The sequence below is a fragment of the Narcine bancroftii genome, chromosome 5 (genome assembly GCF_036971445.1).
Source record: "Narcine bancroftii isolate sNarBan1 chromosome 5, sNarBan1.hap1, whole genome shotgun sequence".
In the NCBI taxonomy this organism is placed as follows: domain Eukaryota; kingdom Metazoa; phylum Chordata; class Chondrichthyes; order Torpediniformes; family Narcinidae; genus Narcine; species Narcine bancroftii.
Genome location: NC_091473.1, coordinates 204,641,204 through 204,666,173, shown reverse-complemented (window position 1 = coordinate 204,666,173; position 24,970 = coordinate 204,641,204). Strand labels below are relative to the sequence as shown.

The following is a 24,970-nucleotide window of genomic DNA, read 5'->3' as shown; positions in this document are numbered from 1 at the left end:
CACCGTGACAGAGGTGCACCAAAGAAAAGGTACAAGGACTGCCTAAAGAAATCTCTTGGTGCCTGCCACATTGACCACCGCCAGTGGGCTGATATCGCCTCAAACCGTGCATCTTGGCGCCTCACAGTTTGGCGGACAGCAACCTCCTTTGAAGAAGACCGCAGAGCCCACCTCACTGACAAAAGGCAAAGGAGGAAAAACCCAACACCCAACCCCAACCAACCAATTTTCCCCTGCAGCCGCTGCAACCGTGTCTGCCTGTCCCGCATCGGACTCGTCAGCCACAAACGAGCCTGCAGCTGACGTGGACTTTTACCCCCTCCATACATCTTCGTCCGTGAAGGCAAGCCAAAGAAAGATAACCATATAACCACTTACAGCACAGAACAGGCCAGTTCGGCCCTACTAGTCCATGCCGTAACAAATTCCCACCCTCCTAGTCCCACTGACCAGCACGCAGTCCATACCCCTCCAGTCCTCTCCTATCCATATAACTATCCAGTCTTTCCTTAAATGTAACCAATGATCGCGCCTCGACCACGTCTGTGGGAAGCTCATTCCACATCCCTACCACCCTTTGCGTAAAGAAATTTCCCCTTCAATCTTAAACCATGTCCTCTAGTTTGAATCTCCCCCACTCTTAATTGAAAAAGCCTATACACGTTTACTGTCTGTCCCTTTTAAAATCTTAAACATCTCTATCAAGTCCCCTCTCAATCTTCTACGCTCCAGAGAAAAAAGCCCCAGTCTGCACAACCTTTCCCTGTAACTTAAACCTTGAAATCCTGTCAACATTCTCGTGAACCTTCTCTGCACTGTCTCTATTTTGTGACCAAAACTGTACACAGTACTCCAAATTTGGCCTCATCAATGCCTTGTACAATTTCATCTCACACAAACACACACACACACACAAACACACACACACACACAGTGGTCCACAGAAATACTGTTACGTCTGGTTGTATGTATATAGGTAGAAGAAAATGAACTTGGATTTCAACTTTTGTAAGTGATATTTTTATCCAGGAACAAAGCCGTCCCGTCAGGACTATACGAGAGATCAGTGAGACTGCACTCGGAGTGCTGGATGCAGTTCTCTTTGTAGGAAAGACTTCAATCAGCTGGAGAGTTGGTGGAAAAAAATTCACCAGGAATTTCCCAGGGACTGGAGGTGGCTCGGGTTATAACATGAGGCTGGATTGGCTGGGACGTTTCTCCCTGGTGTGACGGAGGCTGAGGGAGGTTTGTAAAATCAGGAGGGGCGTGCATAAGGTGGACGCTCATAGTTTTTTTTCCTCAGGGTCATGATCTAAAACCAGAGGGTAATGGTCTTCAGGTGAGAAGGGGGAGATTAAAAAAGGACCGAGGATGGTGGTGTGGTACCTTCTTCACACAGAGGGTGGTAGGTGTGTGGGATAAGCAGAGGAAAGGGTAGAAGGGGTGGGGGAAATTACAATGGTCAAAAGACATTTTGATAAGGACACAGAGAGGGAGGGATATGCATTGGATGCAGACAAATGGGACCAGCTTGGGTGCAGAGCTGGAGTGGCATGGATGGGTTTAACCGCAGGGCTGACTTTCCTCCTGGAGAGCCTGGTGACACTGTCAGACAGGCTGAGGTTTCCTCACCTTGAAGAAGCTGTGTCCATGGCTTGCGAGCAGGGCATCCGAACGTGGCTTGTTCTTCACGTACAGGGCGTACAAGGTGAACTGCTCCTTCTGTGGGAAAGAAGGGACATGGTGAAGGAGTGCAGGTGAGCAGAGTCATATCACAACTGCGGTGGAGTGGGGGCAGTTCCCAAACCAGGGTACTCATGGATAAGAGGGTCCCAGGGCCGGGAAACATCTCCTGATGGAAAGAGTGAAACACGGAAGTCTGGATACGCTGTAATTGTACTAAAAGGATACAGTAAATGCTGGAGGAACTCAGCTGGTCTCGCAGCGTCCATAACAATATATTACTAACATTTGGGCTGAACCCTTCTTTGAGGTATAAATAAAAAGCTAGCAACCATCTCAATAAAGACAGGGAGGGAAAGGGGGAAGAAGGGAGGGGGAAATCCAGCCCAACAAACAAAAGGTGTAAATTGGATAGAATGAGAGGAGATGTGAGAATTGATTTTGGATCTGTGAAAAGAGAGAGAGAAAAGGTGGGGGGGGGAAGAGAGAGAGAGAACACTAGAGGAAAAGAGACAAGGGAACAAAAATGGGGGGCAGGGAAGTAACGATAACTGGAGAAGTTAATGTTAATGTCATCAAGTTGGAGGTTGCTCAGATGAAGACAATTTGTGGGAGGTCTCAGTCTGACAGTGCACAAGACCATGGACGGACATGCCAGCAAGGGAATAGGACAGGGAAATGAAATAGGTGACAACTGGGAGATCATCCAAGATCTCCCAGTGATAGTAGACCGTAACTCCCAGTGAAGCCGGACCGATACTCCCAGTGAGGCCGACCGATACTCCCAGTGAGGCCGACCGATACTCCCAGTGAGGCCGACCGATACTCCCAGTGAGGCCGGACCGATACTCCCAGTGAGGCCGGACCGATACTCCCAGTGAGACCGGACCGATACTCCCAGTGAGACCGGACTGATACTCCCAGTGAGTTTAGTCCGAAACTCCCAGTGAGATTAGATTAGATTTAACTTTATTGTCATTGAGCCAAGTACAGATACAAAGCCAGTGAAATGTAATTAGCATTGAACCAGAGTTTAAAGAATAGCGCTGTTTACAAGTAACTGTGAATATTAAACAAACAAGTATAAGAGTACTGACAGTACGATAGGGGTGCCAGACTGCTCAGCGCTGTGTGATGCAAGGTTCAGCAGGGTCACAGCTTCAGGAAAGAAGCTCTTCCTGAGGCTACTGGTTCAGGAGCAGAGGCTCCAGTAGAACCTACCGGAAGGAGGGAGAGTTAAAAAGTCCATAGTTAGGGGTGATCCTTGATAATGCTTTTTTCCCTGCCCAGGCAGCATTTCTGATAGATGTTCTCAATGGTGAGCAATTGGACCAAACCAATACTCTCAGTGAGACCGGACTTGTTGGCCCTGCTGCAATAAGGAGGCCCCAGAATTACACCCCCACATCTCCCCACCATCCCATGACTTGAACCCCTGCATCTGCTCTTCCAAAACCACTCTGGGTGAGGAAATTCCCCCACCCCCCTCCAACCATTACCCGGTGGGGTGGTCTGGTCCCCAATACCTACGTGGCGGAGGAAGCAGTCCCCAAGCCGCAGAGGGCAGGCCATGCATGCCTCCATTGCTGGCAGCAGGTGGTCCCGGTGGAAAGATAAAAGCTTTTCCAGGTTTCCAAGCACCTGGTCCCTCCTGCCCCTCAGGTCCGGAGGTGCATCTGGGTGGTCCAGCTCTGGCCCATAGCCCTTGGCCACCAGGTCCAGTGAGCCCACATACTTCCGCTCCTCTGCCAGCACCTTGGATAAGGCCCGACGGGGTCTGCTGAGGGAAGGAGGAGGGGATAGAATTCAGTGGATGAGCTTGCAGTGATGGGGAGGGGAGTGGGGGGTACTAGCAGATCCACAGTCAAGATGGTAGCCTGCCCGGGAGGAGTCGAGGTAGAGGCAAAGAGCGACATACAGAGTTTAACTGGAGCAGGATTTGCCACATGAATTGTGGAGTCCTAGGGAAATGATAGGGTCCCGGGGAATGTTTAGGGTGTAGAGGCCTTCAGGAAGAGGGGGGAGGGGAAGGTGAGGTAACAGGTGCATTATTCCCTGACAGCAAGGACACGGGCAGATGGGGAAATGAAGGAGAGGTTCAGCATGCCTGCCTTCCTCAGTCGGGGGCACTTAGACCAGGAGCTGGGCTGTCCCATCATGACTGGACAAGATATGGGTGAGAATGTCTGAGGCTGACGCGGGTCCTGACCACCACTTCATTTGTGTGAAGAATTTTCCCCTCATGCTACCTTTAAACTTTCATCCTTAACCCATGTTTTTTTAGTTTTTCTCTCTCCTAACCTCAATGGAAAAACATACCTACATTTACTCAGTCTATCCCTCTCATAATTTTAAATATCTTTATCAAATCTCCCCTCATTCTTCTATGCTGCAGGTAATAAAATCCTAACCTGTTTAACCTTTCCCTGTAACTCTGTTCCTCAAGTCCTGGTAACGTCCTAGTAAATCTTCTGTGCCCTCTAATTATTATTGATATCTTTCCTGCAGGTAGGTAACCAAAGCTGCACACAATACTCCAAATTCGGCCTCACTAATGTCTTGTATTTCACCATAACATTCTAACACCTGATTTTTGACAGGCAATGTGTCTTAAGCTCTTTTTTCATCCCTTTCTACCTGTGATGACCAAGGAAGAAACATCCCAAAGAGAGGGGACATCGGAGGGTCTCGACAAGCATCCAAAGCTACAGGCCAGAGGTCAGCAGGTGCCTGACCTGAGATGGTAACTGACCACTGCTCTCGGTGGACGCTGACCAACCCACTTAGCCCCTCACTCAGCTTGCTGGTGTTTGCTCAGCGGCCTGCAAATGTGCAATCTGTGTGTTTCCCAGGGGAGGGATGGGAGGGATCTGGCTGGGGTTCTGGAGTGCTGAGCAAGGTCAGAGAGAGAATACAGGGAGCAAACTCAGGCTTTTTGGTCCATTGAGCCCATAGCGACCATCAGCTACCCAGTCCACAAAGATCCTATTTAATTCTTCACGTGTTCCCGTCAACACCTTCCCAACCCCCCACCCCTCAGGCACTCCTCCCTCACTCACACAATGAAAGTGGGGTTCACCCCCTGACCCGCAAGCGAGCTCTGGGATGTGGGAGGGAATGAAGACCCCGGGGGAGTGAGGGAACCTACTTGATCACAAGGAGAAGTATAAAGCACACACACACACACACACACACACACACACACACACACACACACACACACACACACACACACACACACACACACACACACACACACACACACACACACAAAGAGACGTGGAGATGGGGTTAGAGACAGCAGAGGGGAGGGAGCAGGAAGGAGGACTGGAGGATAAAGTGGAGAGGAGGAGAGTGGAGAGGAGGAGAGGGGAGAGGAGGGAGGGGGAGTGAGAAGGGGACGGGTGAATAGCAGGAGCAGAGGGTGGGGACTGGGGCGAGGGAACACTTTGTTGGGAGGTTTTGAGTTTGAGGTAGGTGGCGATGGAGGGGTTGGGAAGGAGTGGGAGGGAGGGAGAGAACAGGGTAGGAGAGGAGAGATAAGGCAGAGGGAGAGGATAGAGAGGGGGTGGAGGGAAGAGGCAGAGGGTGGGGCAGAGATGGGGTGGAGAGAAAGTGGAGGAAGGTTATGGAGGGAGGGGGTGGAGAGAGGATGAAGGGAGGGGTGGAGCTAGGGAGTGGAGTGAAGCAGCAGAGAGGAGAGGAAGGAGGGGGTAAAAAGGGAGTGGAGGGAGGTGAAGAGGGAACGAGTGGAGAGTGGATTGGAGGGTAGGGGTGAAGAGAGAGGTGCAGAGAGGGAGCAGAGGGAGGGAAAGAGGAGGCGGAGTGGGGGTGGAGAAGACAGTGTGAATGGAGGAAAGGGCAGAGGCAGATAGTTGGTTGAGGGAACAAGCAAAGAGAAGGGGGTTGCCCCACCTTCCCCCCCCCCCCACCGCTTCCATCACCCACTTACCTGACCTTGCAGTGTTCTGTTGTCCTGGGAGAGCCACCCCAGGGGGCCTCGGCTAACCCCTCACCCCGCCGGGCCAGCATTACATGCTCCCGGGGTGAGCAGGTCTGGTCTACCAGCTGGGTGCTGCTGACCTCCAGCCCCCTGATCAGCACCCCCGATCCACCCCGGAGCCGCCCCTGTGACTGCTCGGTGCTCAGGACCATGGGCCGAAGCTCACCAGGACTGGCCAGGGGTACGATAGGGCTCTGCAGGAGGGGCATGGCAGCCCGGACGTCCGGGGTTGAGCAGGAGGAGGGTGGGGAAAGGGGAGGCCTCTCGGGGCCATCTCCCAATGACCAGACGCTGAGCCACTGGGCCAGTGGGATGCGGGGAGACCTCCGCTCCAGGACAGGGGTGCGGCTGGGGCCTGGGAAGGGAGCACCCTCAGGGGCTCCCCTGAGGCTTGGGGGTGAGCAGGCTAGGCGGATTGCCGCCATCTTGTTTGCATGGGTAGAGACCACCTCCTGATACTTTGCCCAGCACTGGGCCCAGCGTTCCAGGGCCGGGGGGTATCCGAGGCTCTGGGCCACCTCCCGCATCCGGAGGAACTGGGGCTCCGAGAGGTCTGGGCGGCGCTGGACCTGACGCAGCAGGCAATCCAAGGCAGAGTGGCAGTGCTCTGGAGACAGGCACTGCTCCAGGCTGATGGCTGCTAGGGATTGCAGGCTCCTCAATATCCAGCTGTAGGCCTGTAGCAGGGAGAGAAAGGAGGGGAGGAGAGAGGGGGAGGAAGGAGGTGAGGTAGAGAGAGGGTAAGAGTTGGAGAGAGTGGGGAGGGGGAGGGGAGAGAGAATGAGTGGAGATGAAAGGGATAGAGCAGAGAGAGAGAGAGAGAGAAGGGGGAGAGAAAGGGGAACCGAGGGGAGAGAGTGATGGGAGAATGGATGAGAGAGGGGGTGAAGGGGGATAGGTAAGGGAGAAATGAAGAGGGGGAAGAGAGGCAGAGATGGAGAGAGAGAAAAAAGGAGAGAGGTATGGAGAGAGAGGTGAGGGAGAGTGATAATGAGAAAGGGGGGAAGAGGGGAAGAGCAGGAGCGAGAGTGAGTGCCAGAGTCAAGGGAGAAAGAGAGAGAGGAGGTAGGGAGAAGAAGAGGAATGGAAAGTGGGAGAGTGGATGGAGAGAAGGGGAGATGGAGAAAGGGAGAGGGGCAAAAAAGTCAGAGAAAGGGAGGAGGAGGAGAAAGAGAGGGGTAGAGAGGGGTAAGAGGGAGGCACAGAAAGTGAGAGGGAGAAGGGGAGCAGGAGGGAAAGAGGGAGATGGAGAGGCAGAGAGGGATAGGGCGAGTCAGAGAGAAGGGAGGAGAGTGTAGATGACAGAGGGAGAATGGGGGAGATGAGTGGGGGGAGAGAGGGTAATGAGGCGTAGAGTGAGAAAGTGAGAGGAAAGGAGCAGGGGAGAGAGCGGGAGGAAGAGGGAAGGCAAGGAAGGGACGGAGAGAGGAAGAGGGGAGAGAGGGAGAAAAAGGTAGCAGATCAGTGATAGGCAGATTGTGTGTGTGTGTCTATATGTCAGTGTCACTATGTGTTGATACACAGGTGTCAGTGTACTGCAATGTGAACATGAGCATGCATCTGGCACACATACACTCAAACAGGCATGCGCACACATGTGTATCACACACAAGCATACGTGGACAAAGACACAATGCATATGCCTATGTCTGTGTGGACATACCAGTAAATGCTTATATAAATGTGTGTGCATATGAGATGCACATGTGTGTGCATGCCTGTTTGAGTATATGTGTGCCAGGTGCTTGTGTGTGAAGAGAGAGAGATAGAGAGATTATGTGTGTGTGTGCATGCAGGCAAGGGTAAACCTGTCTATCAATCTATTTCTATCTGCAAATATGAATATTTGTGGGTGAGTGTGCAAGGTTGTGCGCAAATATATGCCTGAGCGCCAATGTCAGAATGTCTCCACTTCAAAAATGTACATAAGTCAATCAAAACAGAGCACATGTATGTGCAGAGTCCACGTGTCACTGACTGCACTCCCACTGACATTACCCCCTTCCTAAAGTGACCCCACTCCCCCAGCGCCCCATGTCACTGACTGCAACCCCACTGTCATTACTCCCTCCATCAGTGAACCCACTCCCCCAGTGCCGTGTCACTGACTGTACCCCCAATTACATTAACCCAACTTCCTGTGACCCCTCTTCCCTGTGCCCCATGTCACTGACTGTACCCCGACATTACCAAGCTCCCTCATTGACCCCTCTCCCCCAGCGGCCCATGTCATTGACAGTTCCCCCACTAATGTTACCCAGCACCCTCAGTAACCCCTGCCCCAGCACCCCGTCCCTGACTGTACCCCCACTGTCATTACCCCCTTCCCTCAGTGACCTCTCTCCCCCAGACACAGTCTCACCATCTGCAAGAACTCATAGAGCTGGACAGCGCTCTCGATGAGGAACCTGCGCTGTTCGAGCCGGTTAGTGAACTGTTTCACCAGTGTCCTGTAATCCCTCAGCTTGTCCGCGTAGGACTGGAGGTGAGGAGAAACATCCAAGTCCCAGCACGCCATCTCTTGCAGGAGTCGCTGTGCCTTCCCGCAGTATTCCTGCTTGATCCCAAAAGAGGGGACAGGGAAGAACATTAGAAGGATCAGGCAGGCCAGCATCTGCAGGTGCAACATCAAGAGCATCCCGCCTGTGGGCACCCGTGTGGGACAGGAACCCCCCCCCCCTCGACCCCAAGAAATCCCACACCTCCTGCTGCCTCAGGAAAGCAAGCAACATGTAAAAGGACCCATCCCCAGCTCGGCCTCTTCTCCCTCTCCATTGGGGCAAGGGTACACTAGCTTGAACACACAAACCTCCTGATCCAAGAACAGTTTTGTTCCTGCTGTTATCAGGGCCTTCCACTGACCTCTCACTGGTATTTCGTTTTCTCTGCACTCTGTCCCTGTAGCACCACACTCTGCAGTTTTTAGCCCCCTTTCCACTGGCATCCCAGTTCATTGGCCGTGCAGTGTCCCTCAGGATAGGAAGCCCTTGGTGCCCTTAACTGGGACACTAATTGCTTTTCCACTGAACACAACTCATCCCTGAGGATCGGAGTGTTCAACCTTCCACTGGAACCAGGTGACTTTCTGCTGTCCCTTTTCCACTGATGTTATCAGCCCGCCGGCATCAGCAAATGCTGAGGATATGAAGAGGGGTCGCTGCGGTTAATCCCTGACATGAAATGATGTCATTTGACACCGGCATTCGGACAGTGTTCCTTTTCCACTGGACCCCATCCCAGTAAATTCCCAGTTAATTCCTGGGAGAGGGCGCCAGTGGAAAAGGGGCTTTTGACTCTTGGAAATGTCAGTGTGGTTTTTTTTTGCACTGTGAATATTATCTATCTTTCGCAATGTAGAAAAGTGATGGAGAAACTTTGCAAGTCATCCAGCATCCATTGGAAGTAAAATGTAGCGGATATTTTGAACTATTTCATCAGGCATGTGAAAAAACAGGTAGGCATCTGAATGAAAAGGTGAGAGGTGGGAGAAAGGGGGAGGAGCACAGGCTTGAATACAGGTAGTAGAACAAAAACTGAGGAGTAGAGGGCAGATCTCTGATAGCAGAAGGAAGAGGATGGAGAGCTGTAGGAAAGGAGATAAAGGGACTGGGAAAGAGAGAGGCACAGTGGAGGTGTTAACAGAAGTTGGAAAGTCCGATAATGAACCTGTTTTCTTTCTATATGTATTACCTCTTCCAGTGCAGTAATCTGTTATATGCTATTGGAATAAAATTTTTCTTTACAAAACACTTTGTTGGATGCAAGAATTTTGAGCATTGGCACATTGTACTCAGCTGTATGACAATAAACTTGTTAACCATGCTCCCTTCCCTCTCTGGTCCTGAGCACTTCACTCCAGCCTGATGTGCTGAGTCCCTCCAGCTTCTTGTTGTTTACTTGATTCAATGTGAATCAGCCTCAGCATCCCCTCTCATCGCCTCAGCATCCCCTCTCATCACCCCACCCCCCTCCCAACTCTCCACCCATCACAGGGCGCCCTCACTTCAGCTGCTCACCGTCGCTGTGCGGCTGAAATCCTGAAACTCCCGCTGCCTCTGCCGGAGCACGGGGAGCGAGTCCTCAATTGTCACATCCTTCACCAGCTGTGAGGCCTCCACAGTCGAAAGCCACTCGCTCACCTGGGGGTGGTGATGGGAGAGGAGAGCAGAGACGAGGTGTCAAGGCACGTGTGACCAGCTCTTTGGGGGGGCGAGGGGAGGGGGAAGAGAAAGGGTGGGGAAACCGGACATCAGGGCTGAGGGATGCCCTGTGGTGTGGGGGTGGGGAGATGGGACGGGAAGGGAAGACTGGGTGTTAGACCCCAAGGCCAAGGGACCTGCCCCGTGGGGGGTTGCTCACCATGGGATGTCAAGCATAGACTTGTCCCACTGGACAGGGGATCAGATGGTATGGCGTTCATATGGGCAAGATTGTGTGGCACTGGCACATAGACTGGACGTGCGTCCCAAGATGTGTGAGTCGCTGATTCAGGTGGTAGTGTGTGTACGTGCACTTCAGGATGCACATTGTCTCTTCACATGTATGTATGCAAAAGTGTATGAACAAGCATGCATGTGGAGTGTGTGGAGTGTGCATTTGCACATGTAAATATGCACGTGTGTGTTTTAACAGGTGAGAAAATGCATGTGTATGTGTTTGTGTGTGCATGCTCAGATGCAGATCTGTGTGTATGACCCAGAGACCCATACAACTGGTTGTGAATCACTCCCTCCTTGGTGTGTGAGAGAAAGGGCAGAATCCAGAGTAAAAGTGGGGGGAATTAAATAAGATCACTGTAAATGGGTGGTTGAAAGTCAGCAGGGACTGAGTGGGCTAAAGGAACCAGGTGGGCCAATGGGCCTGTCACCCTGTTGTATCTCTTTGTGATTCCACGTGTCTGTGTGGGGACCTTCTACAAATGAAGTGGGCATGGGTGAGAATGGAGTATGCATTTAGTAAATGAGCATCTGGCTCATGCATCATGCATTTGGTGTGTGGGCATCTGGAATGCAGCATGCATTGGTGCATGGATATCTGGCCGAGCATGCCACATGCATTGGTGCATGGAGATCTGGCCGAGAATGCAGCATGTGTTGTTGCGTGGGCAACAAGGCAGATATGCATCGTTTTAGTAAATGGGGTATGCCCTGGTGTGTGGGCATCTGGTTGAGAAAGCAGCATGCATTGGTGTATGGGCAGCTAGCTGGGCAGTACTTTTCGACTGGCATGTTTGTAGGTAAATGAACATCAACTAGGTCAGGGTGTGCCAGCTGTGATAAGGTGGGTATTCCAGAGGTTCCCATCTCGGCATCTCGAACAGCCCCTGTACCCTGTGATCTTGACTGGTGCTCTACTGGATATCATCTCTCTCTCTCTCTCTCTCTCTCTCTCTCTCTCAGATCTCTAGCTCTCAGATTCCCTGCAGGCCCAATATAAGCTCGAGGAACAGCCCCTCATCTTATGTCTGGCCTCAATGCTGCCTTCAGTCATTCACCTGAGGACAGGGGAGACTCAATCCAAAGGGCATGGGTTAATGGTGAGAGATTTGAGGAGACCTGAGGTGGCACATTCTTCACATAGTGGGTGTGGGTGAGTGGGTGCTGCTGGAGAAAGGTGTAGAGGGTTGAGGTGGGGGGGGGGGGCGGGATTATAATGGTTCAAATACATTTGGATAGGGACACAGATGGGTAAGGTTTAGAGGGATAAAGGCCAGAGGCAGGGTAACAGGAGGAGCTCAGGTGAACTTGGACCAGCTGAGACAAGTTGAGCGGAAGGAGCTTTTTATATGCTCCAACACCCCAGACTAACAATGAAATCCCTGGAGATATTTCTCGAAGCAGAGGTCGTTACCAACTGGTGAGCAATGGCCAGAATCCCTCTCCTCTCGACCACCACCCCCCACTCTCACGTCGGTTTGACCCAGCCATTCCCTACCTCTTGAAACTGGCCCTCAAAACGCCAGAACTCAGCCAAGCTCTCGAGGTCCTTTAGGCGCTGGTTGGATATCTGGACCAGGTGGTGGACCTCATCGTCCACCTGGTTGTAGAGGGCACAGGTCATCTTCATGGCATCCCTGGTAACAAGTCAGGATCTGGCCATTAGACAGCAGGCGAGGCTATATCGCCCTCTGAGAACCGTGCCACCTTGTGGGCAAACAGACCCACCCACCCCCTGTATCCCAGCAACTAACATCCTTGCATTTGTCAACAGCCCCTGGATTCTGCCCCCTCACCCATATGTGATGGACTGAGAGGGTATTCACATCCGCGCATGCAAGCGCATGCACACACGCGCACACACAGAGTTGCCAACGGTTTACGGTAACACCGACATTCCCCTTCACACTGTCTTCAATGGTTCACCATGACACCGACTAGCCTCCTGCACCATCTTCAAAGGCAGTTATCACCCACCCACCTCTGATCTTGATTTTTGCCTGATAACGGGTCAAACCTCACCTGTAATCCTCCGGGCTACTGCTGGTGATCATCTCCCTCTTAAGCTTGACCAGGACGGCAGCTCCTTCCCGCTGGAGACTGGTTAACCGAGTATCTTGCAGCACGTGTCTCATTAATGCCTGGTCCTCTTCAATAAAGGCAGCTACCTCCTATCACACAAACAGGGGGCCAAGAGATGCACTGGAATATTCATCAGTCTGTCTTAACAGCACATCCTGAACATACCTTCATAATGGGGCCCCACCGTCAGATCAGAGGGAGTGTGAAAATGGGGGGGGGGGAGAAGAGGGGGAGGCAGGATTGGGGTTCCTGATGAGGAGATTTGCAGGATGTTGCCTGACAAGGTTAGCAGAGCTGGGACTTTTTCCTTTGGTGTGTAGAAGGATGACAGGAGACAATAGAGGTCTACAATATTTTGAGAGGTATAGATAGGGTGGACAGTTAGTGCTTGTTTCCCAGGGCAGGATTAGCAAACACCAGAGGACATATGAACAAAGTTAAGGTAGGGAAGTTTCAGAGAGGCATCAGGGGTATGCCTTACCAGGGATGGTGGTGGTGGAGGCTGAAACATTGGGGCTATTTAAGAGAGAGAGGCACTTGGATGGTAGAAAAATAGGTTACAGTGGTAGATAGGGGTTAGTTCTTTTTTTAAGGAATGTATGGGTCAGAACAACATCAAGGGCCAAAAGGTATGTACTGTGCTATAGTGTTTTATGTTCTATGTTAAAGGAGGTGTGGGATCAGGGGGTCCTAGTGAGTTTAAAGGGAGTGTGGGATAAGGGGGTCCAGATGAGTTTAAAGGGAGTGTGGGATTGGGGAGGGAGTGCCAGTGAGTTTAAAGGGGGATGGGATTGGGGGGGTCCAAGTGTGTTTAAATGGGTTTTGAGATCAGGAGGTTCTCATGAGTTTAAAGGGGGTAGGGGATAAGTGAGTTTAAACTGGTGAGTTTTAACTGAGTTTTGGATCTGGGTCCTGGTGAGTTAAAAGGGAGAGTAGGAATGGAGTTACCACTGAGGTTAAAGGTAGTATGGAAGGTCCCAGTGAATTTAAAGGGAGTGTGGGATAAAGGGATATCTGTAGCCTTTTTCACACTAACTAATAGATTGGCCGTTCAGTGAACCAGTTAAGGAAGCCTTTTTTTGCCTTTCACACTGGACCACTGTTAACCAATTCCGTGCTTTCACACTCATAACAAGGCATCCCAGGGATAGGGGATTCTGTCCTCCACCAGTGATGTCTTAGCCACGCATCGAGCAATGGTGGACCTGCCCTAAATCCTGATCATGAATTATGATCTTGTATTTAAACAAAATTTATCATGCCTAATTATAACATAATTATGCTTTATGTACACCACAGTGTGAGCCCTCAGCCCCTGTTGTGGTGCCTAACTATATAAACCTTTACAAGTTTATAAAGTCTGTGGGAAAAAGGAATGGCGGTCCTGCCCTTCCAGAATTCCACACGGTAGGGAAACAGCTGTATGCATGGAGTAGTCATGGAGTACCCACATGGTTTCTCTGCCACACAGAATTCTGGGAGGGCAGATCCGCCATTGATCTCCACTGCTGAAATGTTCCCACGGTCCTTTAGAGATTTATAAAGGATTATACAGGCCGGCAAAGTTTATACCTTATTTTTAATCTTTTATTTCCTTCACATACCTGTACTCATGCAAAATGTCATCAGCACATCACCAATTTGTCCCAGGATACCTCATGTCCCTTTCACATTGGGCTAATCGGCATGCAGGCGTCATCAGATGCTGGGGGTGATAATACCTACCTAGGTCGCATCATCCTTGGAGTCTGATGACGCCTGCGTACCAATTAAAGAGCTTTCACACTGGAACTTAACTGATAGACTGGCCGTCAATTTCTGGGACAAGATACCAGTGTGAAAGGGGCTCATGGGGCAATTGGGGAGTGGGACACTGAGGTGGTGAGGGAGGTTCTGGGATTGGGGAGTGGGTCACTGTTGGGGTAAAGGAGGTACTGGGAGTGGGACTGTGGGAGTGATGGAGATTCTGATATCGGGGAGTAGGATTGTGTAGGAGGTAAGGGAGGTTCTGATATCGTGGAGTGGGACAGTGTGGGGGTGAGGAGTTCTGGGATCAGGGAATGGTACAGTGTGGGGGTGAGGAGTTCTGGGATCAGGAATGGGACAGTGTCGAGGTGAAGGAGGTTCCAATATCGGGGAGTAGGATTGTGTAGGAGGTTCTGATATCGTGGAGTGGGACAGTGTGGGGGTGAGGAGTTCTGGGATCAGGGAATGGTACAGTGTGGGGGGTGAGGGAGGTTCTGGGATTGGTTAGTGGGATTCTCTCTGTATATGGAAGATTCTTCCATTGGGGAGTGGGACTGTGATGGAGGAATACTGGGGTTTGGTACTAGTGAGTATCAGTTGCCAGGTCTTTCCAATAATGTCTGCTCCTCCCCTCTCCCTTCTTTACCTCCATGGATCCGGGAAGCCTCTTTGCCTCAAGGTGCGAACTGTGGCTGCGCAGGATGTTGATGGAGACTCTGCAGGCTTTGTCCAAGGAATCCAGGTTCTGTAAGAGGTATGTTCTCTGGACTCAAACACCCTGCCATGCATCCTTCCTCTGCCCAATTCCAGGCCCAGCCCCTCTGTCTACTGATGACACACCTCTCTCTTGCTCCACATCCCAGCACGACAGGACAGATATGGGCCCTTCAGCCCATTTCCTTCATGCCCAACAAGCTGGTCCCATGTGCTCAGTTCCCCTTTAAATCTCTCCCCCTTCACGTTAAACCCATGCCCTCTGGTTTTCCCACTTATTGTTCCCCTTATCCATGCAACTCCTGATTTTATAAGCCTCTCTCAGGATCCCCCCTCAGTCTTCGACGGTCCAGGTAGAAATATCTCAGCCTTTCCTTCTAACCCTAGTCTCCAGGAGTATCCCAGTGAATCTTCCCTCCTCCCCCACCCCCGCTCTGTGGCTCAGTGACATCCTTCCTTACAGCCCAGAGACAGGAGCTGTGCTCAGTACTCCGAGCATGGTCTCACCACCTCTCGTCCAGTTGTGATGGGTCATCCCAACTCCTGGACTCAGTGCCCCCTCCCGGTGAAGGCAGGTGTGCCGAACCCCTCCTTCACCACCCCATCTGCCTGCTGTCGGGGAAAGATGCACCTGTTTTCCCCAACACCTCACCCTTGTCTACCATTCACTGAGCTAGTTTTGCCCCAGTTTAACCTTCCAAATTCTGGCACCTTGCACTTTGACCCAGTTTAACTCTGTCTACCGCTCCTTGGCCCACTTCCCCAGTGGCTCTGCATCCGTTGTAACCCTCTCTACTCTTTTCATTTCATTTCCCTCTCTCACCCCTCTACCCTGCCTCCCCTCCCCTTCCTCTGCCTCTGCATCCATCCCCTGCTCTTGGCCTCCCCCTCACTTGTTTCTACAACCAGAAACCTAACCCCCATCCCTCACTTCACTCCATCGTTATCAGCCCAGCCCTTCCTACTACTGAATCCTTCCCCGACTGATCCCTGTCCTCCCCACCCCATTGACCTCTGCTCTCCATCTACTTAACTTTCCTGGCTCTCTCCTGGCGGCACCCCACACTCTCCAAACCCCCACCATGGGATCACCAAAGAACCTTCTTAACACAGCAGTGTGGTGGGACTCCCATCACCCCTCCCCTGAATCTGACAGTCATTCTGTCCCCTCCCTCCCTCCCAAATCATCCAAGGCCGCTAACAACCCCCTCCCCCAAACCTGACAGCTACACCACCCCCCCCACCCAAGCCCATCAACTGAGGGTGGGGGGGGGCACTGAACTCCAAATCCCCTCCCCTAAATAAGACAGCTACTCCGGACCCTCCAACTCTACCTCTCCCCTACCCTTCCAAACCATCCTCGGCTGAACTAAGGGAGGTGGGACTCCCAACTCTCCCACCCCAATTGAAGGCATCTCCATCCCACCCTTCCCCTCCCCTCCCCTTCACCTCGCAAATGTCAGGGTAATCAACTGAGGGTCTCCCATTCCCTGTCTGAAGGTGTCTCTGCCACCCTTCCCCTTCCCATCCCAAACAATCCACGGCCCCTAAACTCTGACTCCCACCTGAAACTACTCCGTTCCCCTCTACTCCCCCCCCCCCACCCCCCTCTCCTCCGATCCCCTCCCTCCCTCCTCCCAAACCATCCAGGACCAGTAGCCAATCCAGGGGTTCAGCACCAGACCCTGACCCATTCCCCACCTCCACCTACCAGCACCCCTCTTTCCCTTCCCCACAACAGCTCCTAGGTACCCACCAGCCGAAATTGTGCCCACTTCTGGTGGCTGTACCGGAAGCTTCCGCTGAAGAGTTCCGTCAGCTGAGCGGGCTCAACGTACTCGTGCAAGGCCTGGTCGGAGGTCAGGACCTGAACCTGTAGAGAGCGCCCATGATCATATGGAGAGGGATGAGGGATGAGAAAAGATCAAGACATTTACAGCGTTCCCTGACAGTGCCTCGACGATGTGGAACAAGAGCAGGATGGGGTTCCCCTGACTGGGGCTCTCCGGGGCTGGGAGGGGGGAGAGGGGCAAGTTACAGTTTCATAATAAGGAGATGGACATGGGGGAGGTGTATCTTTGCAATTCTCCCCCCTTCCCCCCCACCACCAAAGAGGGCAGTGGGGAATGGGATGGGGAGGAAAATGGGAAATCCATTGCTGAGCTTTGGATGTGAAAGGAAAGGAGGGGTAGACAGGGTTAGTAAAAGGGAGGGAGTGAGACAGCATGTGGGATATTGAGCTCAGACTCTGGTCTCCCCACCAGAAGAAGGGAGATGAAGAGATGGAGGAAAGACAGGAATGGAGGAATTTTGCTCCAATTACCGTATTTTTACACATATAACATATGCATTTTTTACAAACCAGGCACCCTCCCCTCCCCCGAGCGTTATATGGATGTGCGCGTTATATGAGAATATTTTTACATTTGAAAGATCGCATACAATAGCGGGTGTGGGAAAGTCAAACTGGCAATTTATAGCAAGTGTGGGAATATAATAACAGTACTGAAAGAACATACACGATTTATAGCGGGCGTAGAAACAACGTGCTGGCAATTTATAGCAGACATGGGAAATTTTGATCTTGAGAATATCTCTTTGGTATTGAATGCCATGGTATTCTTATAAACAGGACATTCTGGCTAGGGCACAGCACCTTATCAATGTTAATTTCCCTGACCTGTCCCTGAGGGAGAAGATTAACATATCAAGTGCTTCTGATTTGAGACAACATTTTAGAGTTAAAATCCTGCTCAACTCTGAAGCCTGATTTCAATCTATTTCATTGATTCCTCTCCGAAGCTTGTTAATGTGTTGGAGCAGGATATCATCTATATAATGGGAAATTTACACGTTGGGGTGGGGGGGGGAAATTAATCAGGTGTTATTTGATAAAGGTAAAGGTTCCATTTTTGTCGCGTAACACTACATTGAGAATGTTACATGTTACATACATGAAATTCTTCAAATTTGTCTTCCATAAGGAAGGAAAACAGAATCGCCATCTTGTCCAGAGCCCCTCACAGAAATGGGGCCCCAGCGAGGAATGAACTTGTAACCTCTAGTTTACAAGACTCTAGCCACCGAGCTAGCCGTGGCAGATACTGGTATGTGCTTTGTTTCATGTCCCATTTAAATGCAAATTGCCTTTGTCAGTTGGAATTTAGAATACTACACCTGCACAGTATATGCGTGTGCGTGTTATACGAAAATAATTTTATACAATTTATGATTTCTGCACATTATACGAGTAAAAATACAGTATACAGGAGGCCCCCGTGAAATTGGATATGTGCTCAGGTCGGGTCTCTGTCTCAAGAAAGTAGACAAGGGGATGGAGGGAGGGCACCAGTGGAGACTGTTTGCTCTAATTATACAGGGGGGCCCCGGTGAGACTACACCTAGGGTATTGTGCATGAGTCTGAAGGAGAGCTAGGTTACCCAAAGTGGATGAAATCAGCCTGGAATCCGGAAAGCTGCAAGGTGCCCAGGCAGAAGGTGAAGTTGGTCCTTGTTGTAATGGTGCAGGGAACAAACAGATCAGTCAGAGTAGGGAAATGAGTGAGTGAATTGAACCAACAGGCAGCCAGCAGAGCAGGGCCAGTCTTCGTAAAGTTCAAGTGCATTGTTGCACACACAGAGGAACAGGGAGAAAGTTTGTTTTGAGAGCAGCCCAGTTAGTCAATCCATACATAGTACAGAAAAGACCAAAGTTACAGAGAGAGAGCATAGAGCAAATGGCAACGTTATTTCACTGATTCAGACATCAGACAATAATAGAATAGAAACTGCCTTTGAAGCTAACAGGGGAGCGATCACCACCTTGCAAATCGTTCTCCTGACAGGAGAGGAGAAAAGTGCAGCTGGGGGAGGGGAGGGTTGCACTTTTTAATGAGTTGGTTGCTTTCCTGAGGCAGCAGAGAAAGGTGCAGATGGCGGGGAGGGGCTGTTTTTAGGGATTTCTTTTAGTCTTGGCAGAGCAGTTCCTGCGGTACGTGGGAATGCCTCTCAGGCAGGATGCTTTCAACGGTATCCCTTTTGAGGGGATGTGGCAGTGTGGGGGGGGGGGGGGGTTTGAAGGGGGAGCATGAGCCAAATTCCTTTAGGTGGTAGATTAGAGGGATCTGGGAATACAGATACATAATTCCCTGAAAGTGGCAGTATAAATAGATAGGGCTGTAAAGAGAAATTTTGTCACATTGTCCTTCATAAATCAAAGGAGATTTGATAGGTTTACAAAATTATGAGGGGTATAGACAGAGTTAATGTGAGTAAGCTCTTTCCACAGGAGAGATGAATACGGGAGGACATGCTTTTAGGGTGAAAGGGAAAAGGTTTAGGGGGAATTTCTCTGAGTGGTGAGACTGTGGAACAAGTTGCCATCTGTCATGGTAAATGCAGGCTCACTACAGGAATTGGAATGTTATGGAGAAGCTGATGAGGCCAAATGTGGAGTATTGTGGCAATTTTGGTCACCTAACTACAGGAAGGATATCAATAAGATTGAAGGAGTGCTGAGAAGATTTACTAGAATGTTGCCAGGACTTGAAGAACTGCATTACAGGGAAAGGTTATACAGATTTGATAGAGGTACATACAATTATGATAGGTACAGACAGAGTAAATGAAAGCACACCTTTTCCCCCCCGAGTTTAGGAGAGATAAAAACTAGAGGACATGTGTTAAAGGTGAAAAGGGGAAATGTTTAACGTGAACATTAGGGGGAAACGTCTTCAGGCAGAGAGGGGTGGAAGTGTGGAATGAGCTGCCAGCTAAATTGGTAATGAAGACCCAATTTTGACCTTGAAGAAAAAATTGCACTGGTAAATGGATGGGAGGGGTATGATCCAGGTGGAGGTCAATGGGTCCAGGCAGAATAATAGTTCAGCACAAACTTGAAGGGCTGAAGGGCCTGTTTCTTTACTGTAGTGTTCTATGTTTTTATGGGCTTCTGAGGGAGCAGAGGCACTGGCGACCCTTCTTTGCTGTTTTGCCCATGGAACATCGTAGAACCCCACAGTGCAGAAAAAGGGCCTCCAGCCCATTAGTTTGTGCTAAATTATTATTCTGCCTATCCCTACTGACCTGCATCTGCTCCATTGCCTTCCATAACCCCCAACATGCAGGGGAAGTGAGCTCCAACCACCTCCTCCACACCAGCTCCTTGGTCTCACTGGCTTTGAGAAGAGGTTGATGTCCTGACAATGAGAGAAGGGCAGAGAGAGTGCAGGCTTGGGAGGGTCTCGTCGGATTTCCCGAAGGAGTTGGAACCGATGGTGAAGGTGCGGGTTTGTGCGATGGTCTGTGCCACCCTCCTCAACCCTCCGCAGTTCCTTTTTAGATTGGGTTCCAACGTACCTGAAAGCCTGGCGACTGCTCCCCAAGCAATGGGCACTCCTTGCCTGTCAGCACCAGGACTGAGTGAATCCCCGTCGGGACGGCCCTCTGGGGAAATGCATTTGAGGGAAAAATGTCACAGAGTGCTGTCATGCACCCCTCCCCCCCAAGATTCAGCTTCTCCCCCCCTACCCCCAACTAGAAACAAAGCTGATAAAACAGAACAGTGGGAGGGAGCCCCTCAGCCCATTGTGTCCATGCTGACAACCTCACCAATCTCACTCACCCCCACTTCCCTGCGCACGAGCCATACCCCTCCCTCCACTCTTTCTGTGGTTCTGTGTCTGCCCTGGATCCTCACAGATGCTCCTGTTGAATCTGCTTCCTCCATTGCTCTCTATATAAGAAAATCAGCTGCCCACATCCCTTCTAAACTCCTTCCTCCTCCCCCACCTGGGAGCAGGGTTGGGGGTGGTCATTGATGAGCATGTGGCGAGAACAAAGAAAGATCAGCCTTTCAATAAAGGGTTTCCATTCAAGACATCGGCCATTCGCTTTCGCTCACTGATGCCGCTGAACCCACTGAGCAGCAAAGTGACGACATCTCTGCAACTAGGTCCTGAAAGTACGTGTTGGCAGCAAAACCTTGAGCCCCATCACACTGAGCACTGAGTAGGCCGTGTGCTCAGCCTACTGCTGTTCATACTGTTGACTCACAACTGTATTGCCAGATTCAGTTCTCAGCAATGATGAGTCAACTTACAGCGGAGGTCAGGAGGTTAACCAAATAGTGCGAAAAAAACAACCCAAGTCTCAATATAGACGGGTCAAAGGAGACAATTGTGGACTTCAGGAGGACGAAGGACAACCTATCTTCACTACGCTGACTCCATCACGGGAAGAACACAAAGTTCCTTGGTGGATATAATGGACAACTTATCTTAGATCCACAAATCCTCCTCATTAGTCAGGAAGGCACCTACACTTCGGAAGAAGGCTGAGGACCCCATCATGTCATTTTATAGGAGCACACCTGACATCATTGTGAGGGATGGGATCAGACCACAAATTGTTACAGAGGATCATCAAAACAGTTGAGAACAACCTCCACTTTATATCTATTATTTATATCACCGGGGTCTCCCTTTCCTCAACTGACGATATTTAACAGAAGTATTGCTGAAATAGGCCTCAAAGGATTATTGAGGACACTCTCCATCCAGCACACAGCATCTTCCAGCAGGAAGGAGGTACAGGAGCATCAAAAATCAGGTCTGCCAGGATGTGAGATTGATGAACGGTATCCCAAAATATTATATCTGTTTGTTTTATACTGTATTTATATGATTATTATATGTTGTATAACACAACAGTGTTTCGACTGGTTGTAGATTTACAGCCTGAAGATAATGAACTTCCTCTGAATTTCAGTACCCTCTGTCCAATGAGGCCAAGTGCACTACTAAATCTACTGTTACTTTCCATTCCTGTCAACAACCACAACTACAGCAACAACCTGTGGGTTGAGTGGGCAGGGAGGATGGCAAATCCTGTGTCACCATTCATTTAAAGAGGACTAGAATGTACAAGTAAGGATAAAACACTGAGGCTTTACCAGGTATTGGTCTCTCCACCTTTGCCATGTCAAAGGCACTGGAGAAGGTCCGGAAGAGGTTCATGAGAATGATCCCAGGGATGAGAGGATTAATGGTTAACGTACAGGGAGCTCTGGGCCAGTGCTCACTGGAATTTAGAAAAATGGAGTATCCCATCGAAACCAACAGATTATCATAAGGGCCATATAGATGGATGTCAAGAAGATGTTTCCAGTGGTGGGAGAGTCTAGGACCAGAGGGCACAGCCTCAGAATAAAAGGACTTCACTTTAGATGAGAGACAAAAAGAAATTCCTTCATCAAGATTGCAGGGATAGCTGTGGAGGCCAAGTCATTGGGTAGGTATAAAGTGGAGGCTGTTGATTAATAAGGGTGTCGAGACTGTGGGGAGAAGGCTGGAGAAATAGGGTTGAGAGGAATACATCAGCCAAATGGGGGAAGCACATGCAATGGGCCAAACAGTCTTATTCTGCTCCTATCTTTAGTAGTCTTATTATAGTTTGACAAATATCTGGATGAGAATTTGTATCCCCAAGGCACAGAAGGAAGACCACGGAAAGTGTTGGGGAAAAGGACTGATGTGGATGGGGACTGGATATTTCCAATCACAGAGCACAACTGTATGGAACAGGCCCTTCAGCCCATCTCATCCATACCAACAAATTGGTATTCTGGGTTCCTCCTATTAGGTAGCATTTGGTCCCAACCCTTCCATTCCAGAAATCTCTCCACAAGTCCTTAGAAAGATGGAATCCTACCTGCCTCTGCAACTCTCTCTGGCTGCTCATTCCCAGATAAAGACCTCCCTTGGTTTACGCCAGATTGGAGGAACAACAACTCATTTCTGTCTGGGCACCTGCATTAACATGGACTTCTCCGGCTACTATCAGCCTCCTCCATGTCTCATTTCCTGTTGCTCTCTCTCTAGGCCCTTTATTTATAGAGTGATAAAACGCGGTGCAGTCTCACCAATCTCAGTGTTTTCTGTGCAACGTAGCCGGACGACCATTAAAAAAAAGCAGCATTAAATAAAAGGAGACAAACAAGGCCAAGTACATGGATCTCACCTGGAAGATGTCCAGCGTGCTCCAGATCACTGCTGCTGGCCAGCCACTACGAGCATCCATCAGCACCCTGAGGCCTCTCTCCTGCACTTCCTTCCTGCAGAAAGAGAATGGGAAAGGGGTGATGTAGGGATAGGAGCACCTCCCTGGAGAATGAAGTGAAGTGGTTAAAGCTGGTGGTAGGGTGGGATGGGGGTTAGAGTGACAGGTGCGGTGGGGGGGGGGGGGAGAAAGCAATGTGGAAAGTCAATTGAGAGAAGCAGACATTGAGGGAGAGTAAAAGAGTGAGTGGGAAAAGCAGAGAGGGTGAGGTAGACATTGGGAGAGAGACTGAGGCAGGGAATGGAGACAGAGAGGCAGAAGGATAGAGAGAAAGTTCAAGGCAGAGAGAAAGATTGAAGGGATAGAGAACAAGATAGAGAGAGGAAATTACAGAGACATACAGGGGTGGGGGGAACAGAATCTGATGCTGGGAAATGACTGCAACTACCTGGCACTGTCCAAAGGGTTCTTATGTGAGTAGTCCAACAGGTAAACTCTGGCACTTGTAAAGAGCATAATTTACAGAGTGCGGAGTTACAGTGAGAAGGAAGATCACTTAGTGCCGAGTAAAGGTAGTGGCAGAGCTCTGAGCCTGTGGGGGTGGTGATTTCACACACTGGAGTCTACTCCCCAACTGGAGGAAGGAGATTAGAGGGGGTTGAAGGTGGGTGGCAAAAAGAAAAGCCTCCAAAATCAAGGAAAGTTCCTTTCCTGCTGCTATCAGTCTCTTAAATGGACCTCACTGGTAAAAAATTATGCTCTCCATTCACTGTTCTCTACTCCCTGCACCACCTCTATAACACCACATGCAGCACTCTTTGACTCACTATAAAACTGCTTTTGCTTTATTACTGCCCTACCTGCTTTATTCAAGTACTGCTTGACTTAACTGGATAGTCTTTCACTATTTAGGCACTCAGGGGTGCGTGCGCATGCGTGCATGTCTGTCTCTCTGTCTTTCCTCTCATATCCCAAAGACCCCGTGCGGGTCAGAATCATTGAGTTGTTCAACATGGAAAAAGGTCCTTCAATCCAACTTGCCCTTGCCAGCCAAAATGTGCACGTTCCTCTATCCATCCTGTATCCCTCTAAACCTGTCCCCTCTGTGTCCCCATTAAATGTCTTTTGACCATTTTAATTGCCCTCTACCCCCTACCCCTTCTTCTGCCAATTCGTTCAACACATCCAGCGTCCTCTGTGTGAAGGAGGTGGGCCCCCCCACCGGGTCCCTTTTAAATCCACACCACCACCCCACAAACACACCTTATTCCCATGCCCTTTGGTTTAAGAATCCTTGACCCTACATGACCATCACCTTAATGGGGCAAAATCAGCTGCTGAAAATTGCCCTTTTGGTGAGTGGGAGAATCTAGAAGAGCTGGGGGGGGGGGGGAGTTTATGGGAAATTAAATGAGTCCAATGAAGGATGGGTGCAAAGGAGCGGTCAGTGATCAGCGCGCAGACTGAGAGGGTCAAACGCCTGCTTTGTCCCCACTAACCTTTGACTCCATAGTACTTGGAAGTGCGGGGTATGAATGAGGATAGGAAGGGCTTGAGAACGCTCTGCAAGGATCTCGCAGGCACACCAGGCTGGTTCCTCTCACGAGTCCAGAATCTGCAGTTTCCTCTCACACTGCCACTTCTCAAGGAACTGTTGGAGGTCATTTGCTACATCCAGTACATGGATGGGAGGGGTATGGAGAGCTACAGTCTGGGTGCAGGTCAAGAGGAAAAGGTACAATAATCGGGACAGCGTGGTTAGCGCGGCAGTTTGCGCATTGCTATTACAGCGCTAGTGACTCGGGTTCAAACCTGGTGCTGTCTGGCAGAAGTTTGTACGTTCTCACGTGACCCGTGTAGGTTTCCTCCAGGTGCTTCACTTTCCTCCCACATTCCAAAGACATATGGGGTTGGCAGGTTAATGGATCACATGGGGGTGCATTTGGGCGCCACGGGCTTCTGGGCCAGTAGGGCCTTTTGGTGTAGGTTGAAGTTTCTTTTGGCAGTGTGGGAATGTAACTGAGTTGTCTCTCTAAATTTAAAATTAAACTGAAGGGTTCCTTCACCCAATGAGCAGTCAGGACTGGGGACTTGCCAGCAGTGACTTGAGGGGAATGGGTTGGAGGCATCAAAGAGGAGGTTTGGGAGAGAGGAGGAAGCAGAGGGCGATGGTGAGGGAGCCATGACATAAGAAATGCCAGAGAACACTGCAGCACAGAAAAAGTCCCTTTGGCCCATTCAGTGTGCC

The 24,970-nt window shown here is 50.4% G+C and overlaps 1 protein-coding gene across 8 annotated transcripts in view; it reads right to left on the bottom strand.

The window, feature by feature from the left end:
• Positions 1–24,970, bottom strand: part of LOC138764627 (uncharacterized) — a 120,547-nt gene that overhangs the window by 26,397 nt on the left and 69,180 nt on the right. For 3 of the 8 annotated variants that reach the window (XM_069940781.1, XM_069940777.1, XM_069940779.1), the window contains exons 6-16: positions 22,684–22,777; positions 20,023–20,109; positions 16,421–16,537; positions 14,597–14,695; positions 12,145–12,293; positions 11,621–11,759; positions 9,703–9,825; positions 8,049–8,243; positions 5,636–6,363; positions 3,214–3,463; positions 1,633–1,722 (exon numbers count right to left, since the gene is read on the bottom strand). In XM_069940781.1, coding sequence (XP_069796882.1) covers positions 1,633–1,722; positions 3,214–3,463; positions 5,636–6,363; positions 8,049–8,243; positions 9,703–9,825; positions 11,621–11,759; positions 12,145–12,293; positions 14,597–14,695; positions 16,421–16,537; positions 20,023–20,109; positions 22,684–22,777 — 2,071 coding nt within the window. The remainder of the gene's footprint in view (positions 1–1,632; positions 1,723–3,213; positions 3,464–5,635; positions 6,364–8,048; positions 8,244–9,702; positions 9,826–11,620; positions 11,760–12,144; positions 12,294–14,596; positions 14,696–16,420; positions 16,538–20,022; positions 20,110–22,683; positions 22,778–24,970) is intronic. The other 5 variants (XM_069940782.1, XM_069940783.1, XM_069940784.1 and 2 more) reach the window with 4 other exon arrangements.